The following is an 18,881-nucleotide window of genomic DNA, read 5'->3' on the forward strand; positions in this document are numbered from 1 at the left end:
TGGTGGCTTCGATCTAAATATTCAGCTTTCAAACACGTATATATATATATATATATACAAACTATATATTAGGGAAATATCTGGTAATAGCCAATATTTCATGCATTTTTTTTTTTTATAAAATACAACTGACAAAATGTGCATAATTGGAAACAATTAGTCAGTATCTACATTGATTTAAGTCTCACAGTTAGAATCGAATGGACTGGTTATGCTATATGTGATTAATTAGCTAAAAAGGACCGGCTCATAAGAGTCATTCGTTCGGGAATAGAACAACACTGGTTGCGCTGTATGTTTTTGACTCCCTAGAAATAACCGACTCATAAGAGTCATGTTCATTCGGCAGTCAGACACGGGGGCTACATCCAAAAACTTAGGATCTGACTTACTGCCTTGCTACCTTATTGAGAATGAGAATGTGACGTCACGTGCGTTGCATTGTGGGAAGTCGTCGCCATCTTGGAAGGATACGCTATCCGTTGTCATGGTTACTTCGACAGTGAGACTGAGAGAAATAGCGACAGAGAGAGAGAGAGCAGGTTAACATTTGTTTGCATTTTTGCGATAAGGCACAGTTTCTTGGGAATAAATGAAGAAGAGGGAAGCAAAAGGAAAGGGGCTCTATCGGGAGAGACTAAATAACAACACCAAGCAGCGTTTTTTAGAGAAACTACTTGACATCAACAACATGGACCCGTACGACCTGCTACAGAATGGATGAAAGACCCAAAGCACTACCACCTTTCACATACCCTGACATAGTCAATTACCTGGTTTATGGTATCAGTGCCTAACGTTACTGCCTACACAATGCAAGAGTTCAGAAGCTTTAAGTCATTAGAAGCTTATGAACAATTCTGCTGCGGCTGGGTGCAAGACTTAGAAACCCCCAAACCTGTAACGTTAAACTGCGAGAGTTCAGTCATACTTGATGTTTCAGGCCTCATTCATATGTGGAAATAAATCTGATATGAATCAGATACGTGCATTTGCACCTGCCGTGCAACGTTAAGCGGACAGATCGGACAATCCCGTAAATGCGAGTCGTACGTCATTAAAAAAAGTGTCTTTTTAAAACATTTCGCGGTACAGATATATCTATAACAAATTAAACAACTCTAGTTGAATAACAGAGTCTTAATTTCGTTCGTTTGTGTTAAATAAAAGGCGAACTGTGCTGAAATGTGTTGCTTTTGAAATCATGCTTTGCTCGCTGTTGCTGCTGTCAGTTTATTGACAAGCAGTTTCTCTAAATAAAGCTGGCTAGCATTGTTCTTTAATCTCTCCCGATAGAACCCCTTTCATTTCTCTTCCTTCTCCATATCTTCCAAAGAAACTGCGGCGTATCGCTAAAATGTAAACAAATACTAAGCTGCGCTGTCTCTCTTTCGCTATTTCTGGAATGTTTAGTCGCGCCTCTGTGAAGTTCTGAAGGCGTTGCCCCTGGCAACCGATAGCGTCTCCTACCATCATGGCCGACCGGCGCCAAATCGGCACGTGACTCCTCACTCTCAATAGGCAAGGACTTTGCAGGCAGCGTTTGTCTTAAACAGCAGATCATCAATTTAACGATCTACTGCAAAATAGAGAGAGATTTGGTGAGAACTAAACAAATATTAAGTTACTACAGTAGTGATTTCTCACTAGAAACTACATCAGAAGTGGAAAATGTAAAAAACTTACATTTACACAAACTGACCTGCAACTTTCACCGAATGGAACCCATTGGATAATGGTATATCAAAGGCAGTGAAGGATATATCTGTCTTGCCTTCAAAAATCGATCAGATGAAGGCATCTTCTCAGACAGGAAGTGAAGCTAACATTGGATTCGGACATGCCTTGATGCCTTCCTACCTTGGAATGTGTCCTTCGAAGGCATCATTTTAAGTTTTCGGGTGCAGCCGGGTTGCGCTGTGTTTTTGACTCGCTAAAAAGAACCAACAAATATGCGTCATTCATTCAACAGAAGAATGCACATGTGAACCTCATTCTTTTTTCTTTTTGTTCTCAATTACCAACCCTAAAGAGGTCATCATAACTAAATAATAGATATCTAAATAAATAAAGAAGACTTCATATAGCCTTCATAATAAAAGCAAATCAGATTTTTCAGAAGTGAACCAGTACAAAAATCAGAAGTTACAATTACATAATGTAAAAACGACTGTCTGGAGCAAATGTTAGTGCAGAAAGACAAATGTGCGTTTGAAGTCAAGAGGAAGATTGTTTCAGTTTGTGGCTATGTCATTACTGTTAGCTAGAGATGAAAGATTCAGATTAGATTTTTTTTCTTGTTCTCTCTCATCCTCCTACTTGCCATTGTGTGGCGCAGCTGAATCCGTGCATAAAAGATCTGTGTGTGTAGCAGTCAGCTCTGCCAAAATAATGGGCAACTCAGCGCTGACTGTTTTACCTGCAATTAAGGGAGCTAAAAAGATAATTGTCTTAAAAGCACGAATCAGTTACATAAGGTGATTTTGCTCCTTCTTGTGGTGCGCCCAAGACGACACATTCCATTATCTCTTTGATATATGACTCTCTCATCTCCCAAAAGGATACAGAGAAAACTGAGCTGTCAGAGATGTAGGAAATATCATAAAGCCTGTGGTATAATATTACATTTATTGCACCACAGTATTACAACAAATACATAATAAGCAATATCATACCTGTTCCAAATACCCTTGTCTGTTCTTTATCTGTAAATTTGTGGAAATAGTGCTTTCACATATAGGTAAATGTGCTTATTTAAAGGGTGGAAGGGGGTTATATCATATCTTACCACACCACCAGGATCTTTGGGTTCCCCCAACTCCAAAATGCCAATTTAACCCCTAACTGTACCTATCAACAAATGCATTGGTCAAAAGAAATGGTCAGCAACAACATTGTTATCCATCACATCAGCCCCTGAAAAATACACTACTGGTAAAAACTTTGGAATAATTAAGATTTTTATTGTTTTTTAAAGAAGTCTCTCATGCATTTATTTTGTCAACAATCCAGTAAAAACTGTAATATAGTCCAATATTATTATAAAATAACTGTTTTCATACATTTTTAAAATGTATTTTTGCCTTGTGGGGCAAAGTTGCATTTTCAACAGCCATTACAGTGTCACATGATCCTTCAGAAATCATTCGAATATGCTGATTGGGCGTTCAGCTCTTTATTGGTTTTAACAATGGTTCTTATTAACGTTGAAAACAGTTTTTGCTGCTAAATATTTTTTGAGGAAACTGTGATCCATTTTTTTCAAGATTCTTTGATGAATAGAAAGTTCAAAAGTACAGTATTTAATTGAAATAGATAATATTATAAATGTCTTAACTGTCATTTGGAATAATTTAATGCGTCCTTGGTGAATAAAAGTATTCATTACTTCTTCTTTTCTTCTTTTTTACTTTGAGGACCAAATCAACACATTACAATGATTTCTGAAGAATCATGTGATACTGAAGACTAGAGTAATGATGGTGAAAATTCAGCTTTGCCATGACAGAAATAAATGGCATTTTAAAATATGTTTTTTTATTTATTGAAATATTTATTGAAAATGGTTCTTTTAAATTGTAATATTATTTCACAATATTACATATTTTTCTGTATATTTGCTCAATAAATGATCATTTATTGAGCAAAACAGAAAAAGATGTCATGACATGGTGAGCATAAGACAACATTAAAAATTGTTCATTATTTCAAACTTTTGACCCGATAGTGTATAAATTATAATATATAAATTATAATAAATTATATAACCCAATACTAGTAGCCGATACCACAAGAATAGAAGAGAACTAAAATAAATAAAGAACTTAAAGTCTAACGTTTTTCATTTCCCACAATGGCCCACCAATAGCCCCGCCCCTGAACAAAAGAGTTTTTTGAAGTGGAAAGAACATGCACTGGTGTGAGAACATTCACATACTTTTCCCAAAGGTGCTGGCGCTCTCCAGCACCTTTGGCGCTCTCCAGCTCCCTCAGCCAGCTAAGCACTTTCTCATACAGTAATATCCTGCAAGAATGTCCAGCTGTGCTTTCATCTGCTGATTTCATTAGGCAGAGTAGGTAGATATCAAGGATTGCATTATGCTTTCCTGTAATTCAATTCCCAGTGTTCCCAGCTGACACGTTCTTTGCATTTACGAAGACACTTCAGCTTCCCCCACCTACGTAACGTACCTATACAGCAACACATTTAAAGTAATTTCCATCTAGGGGGTGAGGGGGGGGGGGGGGGGGGGGGGGCTCAAGTCTGATTGGAAAGCTATTTATAGCACTCATGAACAACGATACATTTTGATACAGATGCTCCAGGTGGGCAACTTTCATGTGGTTTGATTGCCAGCATGGGAGCATCATCCTGTATTGAAACTCCTCGGCCACAGGGCCACGATGACGCTGGCGATCTGCAGGGCTGGGCCTTTGAAATAGCAATATTCAAAAAGAGGGGGAACATCTAAAGGCGAGGCCCATGAAAAATTAATGCAAAGGTGCCAAGTCATTTCCATGCAGCAGCGCTGTAGAAGCCCACTCGTGTGACTAGAACATTTTTGACAGGTCAGCCAGGCGGAACAGAGCAGTGCAGGCATGTGGTCCACTAAGGACGTGGAGAGAGAGTGCAGGACATGCTGATTCCTCTGCCTGTCAGACCGTCCAGAGGTGGCCTGCCACTTTCAGAGGACATCCAGGAGTGAAGAACAGAGTTCAGCGCAAAAACAGACAAAATACCACTATTACCTTCCTTTAAATGGTTAGCTCACCCAGGAATGAAAATTCTGTCATCATTTACTAAGCTTTATGTCATTCCAGTACGGTTTATATGACTTTCTTTCTTCTCCGGAACACAAAAGGAGATGTAGGCAGAATATTCCTACAACGAAAAAAGATCTGTTGGAACGCAAACAACGCACTCTTGCGACGACCATATATCTCTGAAAGACAACAGCGCTGTGTTGAACAGACGACAGAGATTTCTGACAGGACCACTATCGTCAAATACGATTGACAATTAGCATACAGTTTGGATTGGCGGTATGGTTCCGTTCTGGGCGAGAACTCCCTGCGCATCCATCCTAGCATGGATAAGAGGAGGGAGAGCAGCAATAACCCCCCCTAGGGTAAACAGAACAGAACCAACGTGAATGTATTGCAGATATCATTAATTCAAGTACAACATAATTTGAGAATTTATTCTGATTCAAGGGGAATCAGAATGCCAAATGTTGACTGGGCGAGAGGAGGAGCCGGGGATGGAGGAGGGTAATGAGCTCCTGAGGAACGCGATAGCTGCTGATAATACTGAAGGAGATTTTATATGTATACAGTGATAGGCGTCGTATTCCTATAGGTCGACGTGGATCAGCTGAGAGTCAGCTGATGCGAGCTTGACTAACGTGACCTGCCAGAACTGACGCTACGCTTGATTATTGCGTTTCCCAAAAGCATCGTATGCCTAAGTATAGATCGTAGAACCATTGCCAACAATGGTCTCTACGATCAACCTAGCTCACGATGCTTTTGAGAAACGCAGCCCAGACCTGAATCAGCCTTTCGTGACATTTGAATTCTCTGGTGTAATGCGATCTCACGCGGAATGCAGAGCAGTGATTTGAGTAAACGAGTTTCTTCTTGGTAATAATGCGCACCGAACCGCTTAATGAACCGAGCCGCTCTGAGACATTGAACATTTTTATCACAACTAGTCGCACGCATGAAACACAATGCTGACATAATTATCTAATTAAATTTGAAAATCACACTAAGCAATATAGCGATTTCTATTTAACGTTGGTACCTACATCGTGCAACCTGTTTGTATGTGTGTCATTCATGAAACGTAAATTTAGCTGCAGCCAGTAGTGACTGCACGACCCACCTCTTCCCAATCTGCGACCCACGGTTTGAAAACCCCTGGTCTATATGACTAGTGACCTGTATTTCAAGTCTTCAGAAGCGATAAAATATCTTTGTCATCATGAATTCAAAATTGACCCCATTTACTTTGTTAGCGCACATTACTAGTCTTGTGGTAAAAGATTAATCTGTTTAAGTTAATACACAGAAAATAATGTGTTTGTTGTGGAAATCTTTAATCAAAATCTTAAAATTTGCTTCCTCTCTGGAATGGCGTTCCTTCTCTGATGACGTCAGTTTGACGGCTTGGGTTGAATATCCTCAACCACTCACCTCAAACCATCAGTCTGGAGAGGAGGTGCGCTAAAGTAAAAGCATCACAACACTAAAGTAAAGATTTAAACTCAGATTTATGTTACAAAATAGAAGAAAAGATCTGTTGCTCCGTTTCAACTCCGTTTTAAGTCCTTGGAACTGGTGCGAGAAATCATGTGTCTACTCTAACATAATGCTACGAGCTATGGCAATCTGTTCTTCGCATAAAGCTATCTTTTGGCTTCAAAAGACTTCAGAAGAATATAGCACATGATTAGTCATATGAACTACTTTTAGGGTGCCCAGTCATTTTTGATGAGGGTTTACTATAGGAAAAGGACAGTGTGAATAATCTGCATAACGTCTCATTTTACGTTCCATGGAAGAAAGAGACTCATGAGTGTTCGGAAAAACATGAGACTTACAACAGAATCGCTTAAACAACCAAAGCAATAACTCAGAGAGGTATCGTCTACCATAATAACAGAGCAGAAAGAGCCCTTAACATGTAGAGTGTATGTTTACATGTGCGTATGATATAGGGAAGTGACCATTTTTTTTAAAGAGAAATCTGAAAACTGCGGAGGAGAGAGAGAGAGAGAGAGAGAGATCCGCATTTGATCAAAAGTAATTATTCACAACAGGAGGCTGCAGAGTTAATTCGACCAATCAGAAGAAGGGTGGGGGAAGGCTAGAGAGAATGAGAACGACATTGAGGTGAAATCAGAAAGAGAAACCGCATCAAATAGAAAGCTATATTTACATGGCTAAAGCGTTCCTCATACTTCATGTTCAGCTATGGAATGAAAGTGTTCAGTTCATTCCAGTTCATTTGATATTGTCACCATTGGCAACAGCATGTAGTCACCCAAGGACTGCCAAGAGACTATCATTTTGTAAAATGCCCAACACTTAATCACTTCCTTTGTCATGGTGATTAAACAAGGCTGTTTGGAATAGAATGCAAGTGTATTGCTTGAAGCAGACTGCACAGTATACTGTATAACGCCCACTATTTTGTAAAACTTGTATGCCACGCCAAACATTGCATAGTATGCTACGATGATGTCACATGACTTCACTGTAAATTGCATGTTTAAAGTCCCCTATCATGCTTTTTTGAATATTACTTTTCATGCAGTGCAGCTGTTTGTGAAGGTAAACAGTCTGCAAAGTTTTAAAAATCAAAGTACACAACAAACAAAGTTATTGTCTCCTAAAAGTCTCACCTCCTGTTACATACCTATGTAACAATGTAACAAATTTGCAAATGCGAGCCTGGGCCATCTGACCAATCAGAGCAGAGTAAGCTTACGGAAAGGAGGGGTTAAGAGAGACTGAATCTTCGAACAAACCTTTTTTCAGACTCTTTCAGAAATGTACAATGTGTATTATGAGAAATTTAAAGTGTTGGTTTTTTGGGGGTTTTTTTTTACCTCAGATGCATGTAAACCTGTTGTTGGAGACCTCCAAAACAAAATGAGTAATGTTTAAAATAGCATAATAGGACACTTTAATGCTACAGAGATTTTGTAAGCCAACCCAGAAGTTAGCATCACCCTGGTTCCCTTGATAAAAAAAAAAAAAACATTAGATTTTTCCATTGGCTTTTGGATTATTGCAGAAAATATGCTTTGTAACACGTTTTGTTCATCATGACACTTCACAAATGAGTGAATTTTGAAGCCTAAATAAATGGGTATAAATAAATTATACCACGGTCGCATGACATCACCAATATTTATCTTTCAACAACTCTTTCAGTCTGTATATTTTAAAAAAAACATTTACCCTGAAAGTCTGAGTTAGAAGACTTTGCAAGTTTTTTTTTCAAGTAAAAGCTTAAAGCTTACATATTTGTACATGCTACAAAAATAGTAGCATGGAAGAACACCATTTATAACACCTCATTATCAATCAGTTTACATCTGTGAATGATTCAATTTGAATCTTTGAATCTCTAAGATGCAATTTTCACACATCTCCTCAAGACTAAGTTACAAAAAAGCACTTAAACCATAGTGGATCAGTTTGTTTACAACATTATTACCTGATTTTCTTCAACTACAGAATATTTAGAAGTCCTCCAAAAATAGCAACCTAGACGCTACTGTGATCAGTGGAACTGAGGACTCTCGTACTACAACACAGTGCATGTGCGACAGACAGGGTTTTACCCTCCTGCTCCTATTCTTTCAATATAAAGGAAGACAGGATCACTAATGAGCCGGTAACAGGTAGACGTGTGGCCACAGAGGTGAAGGAGTGAGAGAGATCTCTTTGTGAGTGAAAAAGCTTCCTTCTCCCTTCATCTTGCGATTATGTGTCAACATCAAACATGGCTACTAGCGCTCCACACCTGCCTGTCAGTGCAGTTCTTTGGAACTAAGATTAAAGGGGGTTTTGCTCACCAGAGGTTAAAAAAAAAACAGCAAAATGAAATGCACTCTAGGACCCAGAACACATCATATCTTTAATTCCTTCAGTTCTTTGTTCAGACAAACGGGTGGATACGTCCTCTGAGCAAAGAGAGCGAGTGTTTTTGCAACCTGCATTAGGAATCCAAACACATTTTCGAAAGAATAATTTTGATCTCTTGAAACAACCCTTCAAGCTGTGAGATTTGGAATTTATCAGACGCACAGCCATGATGCCAAATCCACCAACCCAACGCAGTGATATTCATTTTCCGTCTTCTTGGACTCAACTGTTCAAAGCCATTCCAACTTCCACCATGTTGCAAAAAGAAAGATAAATCACAGCTTTAAGAATGAAAACGTCACTGAGCCTATACCAGTTTTGGAAAAATCCCATTCAGTTACCATTTAAAGGTAACAGCACCACCATTTAAAGTAGGCATGACATAGAAATTCACCCTATCTATTATCCAAATGATTGTAATTGATCTTATTGAACAAGTCTTCCATGCATGTTTCATTTATTAAAAATGTTCTGAGCTCATAATTGATCAAAATTCCAAAATCACAATTCCAAAATTGACCAAAGATCTGTTGGTACTTCCATTACATTGCGAAAATGTTGAAAACAAACTAAGCTTTGTCAAAAGCATCTTTGTCAGGCTGACAATTACAAGAGACCATGATTTCGACCAGTGCAGTTATAATGGAAGTCAACTGAAGAAAGCATTCTGGTGGGTTTAGAAGCAGATATGCATTCATATTAATTATATACTAAAATAAGTATTATTTGAGTTGCAAAGTAGTTTAAATGAAGTTTTTAACATCAACAGATGAACTTGTATTTCAATGTAAACTGTTCTTTTTTTGGTTTCCTTGCACAATTTAAATTTGATTTAAATTTAAATTTGCAGACAAAGTTAGTAAAGTCTCATGTTATTATATTAACATAGCCTATAATGTTCTTAAAGGGATACCTGTAGATCCCCCAAAAATGAAAATTCTGTCATCATTTATTAACCCTCATATCATTCCAAACATGTATGGCTTTCTTTCTTTCCACAAAAGATGACATTATTGAGAGCCAAACAACAGGATATAATTTCTCAAAATGACATGAGGGTTTTCATTTTTTTGGGTGGACTATCCCTTGTGGTATATTTTAAAATTTCTCCTGAGGTCTTGCCCCAGAGACTTCCATTGTTTATGCATACGTTTCCACAATTTTTCCAAACTGAGGAACGAGCCAAAATTATTTTCTGATAAATCTTAACCTTTGAACCCAGAACATCCCTTTAATGCTTTCTCAAGCTGATGAAGTGCAAGCCCATATAAGACCTTGGAATGACTTTAATTCCTTAGTCCAAATCTATCATAAAACATTTCACAAACATTACGCCAGTACATAAGCCAACTTTTATAAATCAGTGGCAAGACAGACAGGTCCGACATCCGCTGAAAGCAATACAAGACCTGTGTGTTGACAGATGTGTTCTTGAGCGGGGCAAAGTGCTCTGTGGGAGACAGAGGGAGTGTGTAACAGCCTTTTTAAACGATCTACTTAATCACATCACACTTACAGATCTTCCTATTCTCTACACATTAGGGTTCCAAGGTCAGATTACATTTGCATTCATGCATTTGGCAGACACTTTTATCCAAATTGACTTACAAGGTGTGCAAACTGTGCATATTTATAGAGTATGTGTGTTAGGAACTACAGGAACATCACATGAGCTACAGCACATCAGCAAAGAAAAAGACTATTCCAAATAATACTAAAGGAAGCTAGAGTTTCAAGACATTAACTGACTTAAAGAGGGTCAACATGCACAATAATTCACCAAAAACAACACACTGCTTTTCTGCAACCATTAAAAGGTACTTCTAAGTTTAAAAAAACTGAGAAAAGGCATGCAACATATTAGGTTTTCTATTTCTCCCAAGGAAGTTATGAATAATTTACAGCCACTGTTACACATGCATGGTTGGACTCTTCTACTAGGCAGGAAAAAAGCTCAAGTGCCCAAAATACAATCCTCAAGCATGAGGAACTCAGTTCTCAGTAAAAAAAAAAAATGCTAATGTAAAAAGTATGCAATATTTAAATAAATACATACACAATACTATTCAAAAGTTTAGGATAGGTACGATTTTTTAATGCCTTTGAAAGAAGTCTCTTATGCTCACCAAGACTGCATTTATTTGATCAAAAATACAGGAAAAACTGTAATATTGTGAATTATTATTACAGTGTCAAATAACTGCTTTCTATTCAAATATTTTTTTATGATGGCAAAGCAGAATTTTTAGCATCATTACTCCAGTCTTCAGTGTCACATGATCCCTCAGAAATCATTCTAACATGCTGATTTGCTGCTCAAGAAGTGAAATCTTACAAACATGTTGCATTTTTCAATGTTAAAGAGTTAAAGTCCCACTCCGATCATATTTTTGAGCTATTTTTAAACATTCCCAGTGGTCTTTAAATTATGATTATGCCATTTTTAGCCAAAATCACAAAACCTGTGCCGTTTTCTGGGACTTTGCTTCAGCAGAGCGGCAGTAGCTCATTAGAAATTCGCCTCTGCGTTGTGGGCGGAGCCGTTGGCACGGAGACGACCCTCCCCCTCCCCGTTGCTGAGAGCTCTGTCTCTCCCGCTAGCTTAAATCCCCAAACTGTCAATACCGGTGCATCAAAAATGGAGAACAATATTGGAGCTATCCAGCCGTACAGTTTTGAGCCAGATGCCAGCTCGGACGAGGAACAAGAGGACGTACATAGATCTAGTCAAACATTTAGTCAGATTAACCTTTTTGAAGTTGATAGTGTCTTGATGGAAGGCACTGCATCCGGCTTCAAAAACAATTTATTGACGAAGCCCATTTTCTTCTCCTGCCAGTTGGTGAAACAGTCTTCTGTAAAGTGCTGAACGCAAACCGATGTGTGGTTTTTAACATTGCCGTGACCAAGGAACGTAATCCATCTATCTCTCACAGCAACATGTTTTGGTAAAGCATGAAAGCTAATACCACTATTTCTCCTCTTAGCATTGCAACCCGCTACCGCACATAGGTGTTGATCCGCCATCGTCTTCTCTACTCCTCAGAACCTGAGCGGGCGTGGCGGGGAGTATGAGCTTGTGGGCCCGCCCAGTGGAGTTACTACGTCACAACTCCAGTCTATTTCAAACGGCATTTTTGCGTCTGCTACTGATTCACAGCCATTTGAATGTAGAAATACTCAGAAATACAACTTTGAGCTTATTTTTCTAAAGATATGTCCTCTAACATAAGAAAAATGCCACAAGAACATGTTAACACCTAGAAAAACATTATTTTCATCGGAGTGGGTCTTTAACGGTTCTTTTGGAGATTTCAAAACATTGCTTGAGCTATCTCAACTTCTGTTCGAATCAATTTTGTTTGGGAACGATATTTAGACATTACATATGGTTGTGCTTATGACACACAGCACACAACACACCTCACCTTAAAAAGGGGGGGGGGGGGGGGGGGCAGACAGTTACCACACATCTAAATGTTGTGTAGAGTCAAGCAGTTTCACGACCAATCTCGAGTTCTGTCCATTTCTTTTGTTCTTTAATGGGTTCACCTTTGCAGAAGTAATATTTTACTTTAAATTCTTTAAAAAATATATTTTACACCAAAGATAAGCTTTAAATTAACATATTAAAAAGGTAGGTAATTAGGGTTGTTGATTTAGATCAATCCAGGTGTTATATGAATAATCTTGTTGATAATTCATATTTATTTTTTAGAAAGCAATGGAGAGTTTCCAACTGGCATTTTGCAGTTTCCCAAGCAGCTGTTCTGAGATGCTGGTGGCAAAATGAAATATATATATATTTCTACTTCATAAAACAAATCAGAAATGGCACACAGAACAGTGAAGAGATATTCAATTTGGATCCATCTTCAAAGGTCAGACAGAAATACTGTCTGGTGATTAAAAATTCAATGTCCACATGATTAAAATTCTGCCGAAGAGAGTTTAGGCCTTTCCTTTTTTGAGTATTGATGTAAAACAGAGAAACCTTTTCAGAAAAAACATAATGTCAAACTATAACACCAAACATCATAATGCACCTGTTCTATCAGCCATGGGCACCTGTCTTATGATGAAACACATCTGGCAAATTCATCCTGGCACAGAATCAACAAAATCTATCTCTGTCTCTTCCCTATTCCTGCCCTTTTCACAGTTATTAACTGGAAGCCTGCTGATGCAGCCAGAATCCGAGTGCAATGCCAATGGGTGGCTGTGAGAGACAGAAAACCAGTGTATTAGTATAAAAGTTGGTGAGAGGAAGCTATAAAGTACAGACGGATGCACCAAGCAGGGTTGTATGAGAAAAAGCAGTCATAGAATGAGTTGAAACCGATCATTCTCATTTTTTATGCACCCCACATCCTGATAAATATAATCAACCAATGATAACAGCACAACATTGTAACAATGACTCTTCAGCGTCAAGAATACCAACTGAGAAAAAAAAACTCTAAACTTAATGACTAGCATGTGATTGTATCTGTATTAAAATGAGACCAACCTGCATTATTTGGCTTGAAAGAGAAACCACTTACAGATGTTAAGAAAATCAACATCCAGGCCTTCTTTATACTCCAGACATTTACTGTTGACCGCAAGCTTTTCAGCACCAAAATGGCCGACCAACAATCCATCTTCTTCTTGTAAAGCATTAAATTCCCTAATTCTGGAATATCACCTGAAAACAAAAACAGTCTATTTATGCCCTCACTTATCTAAACGCACTGTGATAACCAGATTTAATTGCAAAACATTTTGGATTATGGTCTTGGTTTTCTGGAGACACACCTCAAAGAAAGAAGACTGTTGATGAGGACACTTGGAAAGTCACCTAACTTCCTCCTCCTAGACGAAAACATCCATTTCCATCTTAGGAACACAATGTCTTGGTTCTGGCTCTAAGTTTTAAAAGTTTAAAACGTATACAAGTAAAAACAAAACTTTGTAGTCCAATTATGGAGGCGCAAACTTTTCTTTAGCACATGCCGTTTGTAGTTCCAGACATTCTCTCCAATAGTGAAGCCATTAGAACATAAGTCAGATGCATCTTCGTTTGCGGTTAAGATAACAAAGACCCCTGAAGACACATGGTCATCTCTTGGCGCAAACAACTTCAAAAGTCCCGTCCAAAAAAATGAGGAACAATTCTTCCAGAATTGTTAAAAACGTTTCGTCACCTTTGCACTAGCTTCTTGCAAAGTAGAAGGTAGTTTTCTTTATAGATTTGTTTTTTAGCACTAAAGCTGAGCTCCTGCACTCTGGGTATTTTTGATTTCCTTTGCGCAATAGCTGAGCAAACAGACAAAGGGAGCTGCGATAAAACCCTGCCAAGTCTCGCCTGGGTTTTTTCTCTTCCATTCCTCTCCCTCTCCGTGCTCCCGCACTCCCAGCGTGGCAACTTTCCCGAGAAACCCTGGCGGAGCTCCAGCCTGTGTCTGCTCGTCTGGGCCCCCCTCCTCCCCCCGAAAAAGCGCCAATTTAGGCAAATTGATCAAAACGAATCTCAAATTAATTTCTCTTCTCTGCCATTCCCTGCCACCACCATCCAGATAGGGTCCCCTCCCCTCCTCACTCGCCAGATGCACAGACGTGAGGGGACATTGGAATGTCTGTCATCCCAATCTCCCCAGAGTCCCTGCACTTCCAACGTTCCTCGTTTGACTGCCCATCCGCTTCATCCGTTGTTAGCCACTGGCACTCGAGAGTTGCTCCGTGTTTCACCTACTCACTTTCAGATCTATCTTAGCAGGGAAAAGTCCTGCTGCCGTTCCTCTTTTCAGCGCGTGCCAAAACAGCACCTCCTGTGCTTCTACTGCCATTTTTGGGGACATGGCAGCGATGCTGTGCCAAAGCGGGACGGCCCTAAGGACACCCTCCCTAAAAAAATTCCTCACTTACATGGAAACCAAACCATGTATTCAAATGCACTACCACAAAACTGTTGTGATATTTAGCATGGCAAATGAACAACTAGAGGCTGTGAAAACAGTTGGTCTATATTGCACTGACAATCTATATTTCCTATTAAATATAATTTTAATATATACCAAATGTAATCTTTGCTGCTTTGGTTAGAATGAATGTTTAAGCAAAGACCACATGTATGATGTTCCATAGCACAACATCCCTATTAGAGAAGTATTTATTCTGTACTACTTAATCGACTATTAAAGCACTATTCCAATTTCACAATTAATTTTCTTTGCATCTTTTCCTGGGAACAATCAAATATACTTTTAAACTGACTCCAAGGTCAAAAACTTTGAAAAACTGATTTTTTTTTTTTTGGTGTTAATTAAACTGTCTAAAATACAAAGCACTTAAAAGTAGAAAAATAAATAAATGAAATATTCATGTATAGTAACAAATGTCTGTTATAATTTGCCTATCAGAAGTTAAATTGTGTGTAATTGTGGGTGACACTTAAAGGAAAAGTTCATCCAAAAAATGTACATTCTGACAACATTTGCCTTATGAACAAACAAATCACTGTTTTAAAATAAATATTAAAAAGCCATCAAGGGAGGGGATATTTGTATGTTAATAAAAAATAAAAAGTACAATCCCACTCCAAAAAGAAGTCCACACCAACTACATAACTTGAAAGAACGGAAGCAGTTCCCTGAGCACATGAGCCAAGCGCCCACAAAGTTTTTTTGTACGAGCTGCTCGTGTTCAAAGAGACATCGCACTGCCCTAAGCTCTGATCTCATTCTTCCATCTGTTCTGTGGTCTGTAACCTTCAACCAGGTTCATTACATCTTCAAAGCGAGACACGCGTGTGTCAGTGTTGCAGAGTGTTACCTGGCAACCTTCCAGCTCCGCGGTCGAGTCCCGTTGCCAAGGGGAAGCCTTGAGAGGCGAGCGCTGATGATCAGTTCACTGCAGTCTGAAGGGGTGGATCCCTGCACGGGCACGCTTCATGCCATTGCACAGAACGCCAATGTGAGTCGCATGTCAAGCAGCCTGCGGATGCTCCTGAGAGCGATGCATTGCAGACACAATATTATTATTATTATACGTATTAACTTCTAGGGCGATTTACAAAAATAACCTATCATCAGCTACTCTAAAGATTCCTTTCCAACCTAAGTCCACAGCTGTCCAATTTAAATGAATGCAAATGCAATATCTGCAAAAATGGGAAGGAAATGTCCACTTGGACCTGCTGCTGGGAAGAGGGGCCCAGGGCTGGAAGCCAGAAAATTGCTAGTTCGACCTCCAAAAGAAACATGCCTTGTTGTATCACTATTGTGCCCTTGAGCAAGACAAGTGATCTGCTCCAAAAGGGATGGTTTTCACAAAAATGAAAAGTCTGTTCTTGTTACTCCTACCCATATGCTGTTATTTTTTCAGTGGAACACACAGTGGATACATGATCCATTTTTTCAATTAAAAAAAAAGGTGGTTTATTTTTTGTATAAACTAACCTTTTGAACTCTCCCTTTAATAACTGCACCCACGTTATTCATTTCACTTTGGATAAAAGTGTGCTGAATAAATAACTACTTACTATTCTAACTAAATGTTTTCTTTTCCGATTAAATGATGTCACTTAAACGGTGTGATTTAGGATTCGTAGCAAGCCTCCTGTTCCCATCAGAGCTCTTCACTCTACTTGAAGCAGCATTTCCATTTTTATGTAAGAGCCTGAGTCAGCTGTTCTGTTCCACTGCAAGTGAGCTTTTTATTGCCCTTTACTGCCCTGTACTCTTGCCTCTGAGGAAAAAAATAATGAATATTTAATGCCAAGAGTGTTGGAGATATTACTCGGTAAAAAAAGACTTACTTTGAAAACATTTTGCTCCATCTAAATGGTAACGTACTCTGAAGTGAAAAATTGATAAAAAATGAAAAAGAGAAAAGGGGCTGAGTAAGATGTACTGATACTGCTAGGGCGTCACAAAACATATATTAATTGCCTATTGAGTACGGAAATGGGAGTAAATAAAGTCTCCAAATACCCGCTATCTGGATGTCAAGAATAAACCAAATTACTGTAGCACTAGTGCGCATGCGCTTCGCACAGATCCAGGAAAAACAAAACAAAGCCCCCGTTTCCTCGATCGCGCAGAAGACCCATCTCATAGATTTCTTTTTTGCACACGTAAGCTTATGCTGAAATTCCGTAACCTATACCATTGTATGTATCCCATAGCGAATTAAAACCTTACAGCGCTGCCTTTGTTTGACCGCTGATAGCCGCGTTAGCACATGAACTGAGAAAGTCAGAGAAATTCACAACGCCATACCTGAGACTTTCATGCTCTGCTCCCTTCCAGGCAGCGCTTCCTCCGGAGTTGGCATTCGCACTTTGGAGGACATATCTCCCATTCTACTTTGGATAAAATGACTCCAAACCAAACGCACGGAAGTCCGCGCGACCATGAGCACAAACACGCCGCACGCGATGCACTTGTGTAACGATTGCACAAGCGCGTGCTCGTTACTTAACTCTAATAAAGAAAATAAGTATGTTTATTAATCCAGTGCTAAAACGACTCAGAGTCACTGTGTGTTGGAAGATATCGCTTAGTGATCAAAAACAGCTTATGAGCTTGGAAAAGCTGTGTTCTTTTTAATAAAAAGTGGTAAAGCTGCTCGTTTGTGTTGGCACTTTTTTAAAAGATAGACTTATATACATATATATATATATATTGATGGCTCCGTGGTGACAATAATGTTTAATACTACAAATATAAAGTCTATTAATTAATGTGAGCTTATAAAATGCTAGTTTTAAATAAGTCACACCCATAGACTTTAAAACAATGGCCACACTTGCCAGGTTGTGAACAATTGAGCATCAACTTCACAACCTACTATTTTGTGTAGCCTGCCTACCCATATTGTATTTAATATTCAAAATGCTAATAATTATGTAATTTCTTTGTGCTTATCATTAGGCCTATGTGCTTGTGTCAGTTACTGGAAGTTTGTGATTTTTATGTGTAATAATCTATGGTAATAATGTCAAGTTCAAATTGAAAGTCAGTTCTCATCAGTTAAATGTCGGCGCATGCATTATAGCCATAGGTAGGGGGTTGCACACAAGTGGTGCGCATGCGCGACCAAAATAAAAATACGCTGGGTAAATAAATTCAGACCGCTCATTTGCGCACCGACATGGCTGACAGCTATTAATGCACATACACCGTTTAAGATCGACACTTTAATACTGTACAAGATTTCCATTTTAACTGAATGCATAAATCTGCCGGTTTCAGAGCAAAACGCAAAGCTTCGGCAGTGCTAAAAACCAAAACCAAAATGCCAGTAACGTTACTAAAGTACTGAAGTACTTCCTGGCAATCCGCCAAAATAAAAGCTGGCTGATTTAAGGTTCGAAAATGTTGAAAATTCATATAAAAAAAATGTAAATATCAGTATTGTATTTTTAAGTGTACTATAATTGTATTTTTTTTATTTAATACTAATTTAAAAAAATATACATCATAGTATTATCACTCTTTATTTTGTTTATTTTATTTAAAGAAAAAACTAACTAAATCAGAATCATATATTTGTCATTGTAAAACATTGTCACAACGAAATTTAAAGTGCAACTATGGTGCATAGAAGAATACATTCATACACTCTCAAAATTACAGTAGCCTACTGGAAAGTGCAAATGCAATGCAATGCAAAACAGGCAAGATAATCCTTCATCATGATAAGGTCCTATTTCTGTAAGTGAGTGTTTTTGACTCCACAGAGTTGTGATGGCTGTGGGGAAAAAGGGGGGGGGGGGGGGGGGGTGAAATAAAATAAAATGCAGTAATACTATTATTAATTATTTTAATTTTTTATAGTTATAAATTAATGGGTCACAGTCACACTATATGCAGTGTGAGCACCAAACCAAATCTCCAGGTGCTCTCTTGCCTATAGGCAAGTGTTTTTGTAGAAAATTAGTTACATTTCTTTTACATGATCATTTTATGTCAATTTAGGATGCATTAATAGACTTATAGAAAGGTGTTTAAATTTCAAATAATAGGCTACTGTATAGCCTAGCAAAATAATCTCATATCATAACACAAAAACAGAACATTGGATAGACATTTCTTTGTTTGAGATATTCCCGGGCCCTTGAAGGTGTCGTCTGTCTGCGAGCACTCAGAGACAGTGTCTTTATCCATGTGTCGTCAGCATAAGGGTGGATTGAAAAGCTTTACCATCTGGAGTTCACTGCGTGTCGAATGTGTTTG

The 18,881-nt window shown here is 38.5% G+C and overlaps 1 protein-coding gene across 2 annotated transcripts in view; it reads right to left on the reverse strand.

Moving 5' to 3' along the window:
* msraa (methionine sulfoxide reductase Aa) overlaps positions 1-17,110 on the reverse strand; it is an 82,274-nt gene extending 65,164 nt beyond the window's left edge. Inside the window, exon 1 of one of the 2 annotated variants that reach the window (XM_056269147.1) lies at positions 16,923-17,110. In XM_056269147.1, the coding sequence (XP_056125122.1) occupies positions 16,923-17,058 (136 nt within the window). In that variant the 5' untranslated portion in view covers positions 17,059-17,110. The remainder of the gene's footprint in view (positions 1-16,922) is intronic. The other variant, XM_056269146.1, reaches the window with a different exon arrangement.
* Between the last annotated feature and the right edge of the window lie 1,771 nt (positions 17,111-18,881).

Source organism: Rhinichthys klamathensis, unplaced genomic scaffold (genome assembly GCF_029890125.1).
Source record: "Rhinichthys klamathensis goyatoka isolate OS25496 unplaced genomic scaffold, OSU_Roscu_1.1 h1tg000281l_1, whole genome shotgun sequence".
NCBI lineage: Eukaryota > Metazoa > Chordata > Actinopteri > Cypriniformes > Leuciscidae > Rhinichthys > Rhinichthys klamathensis.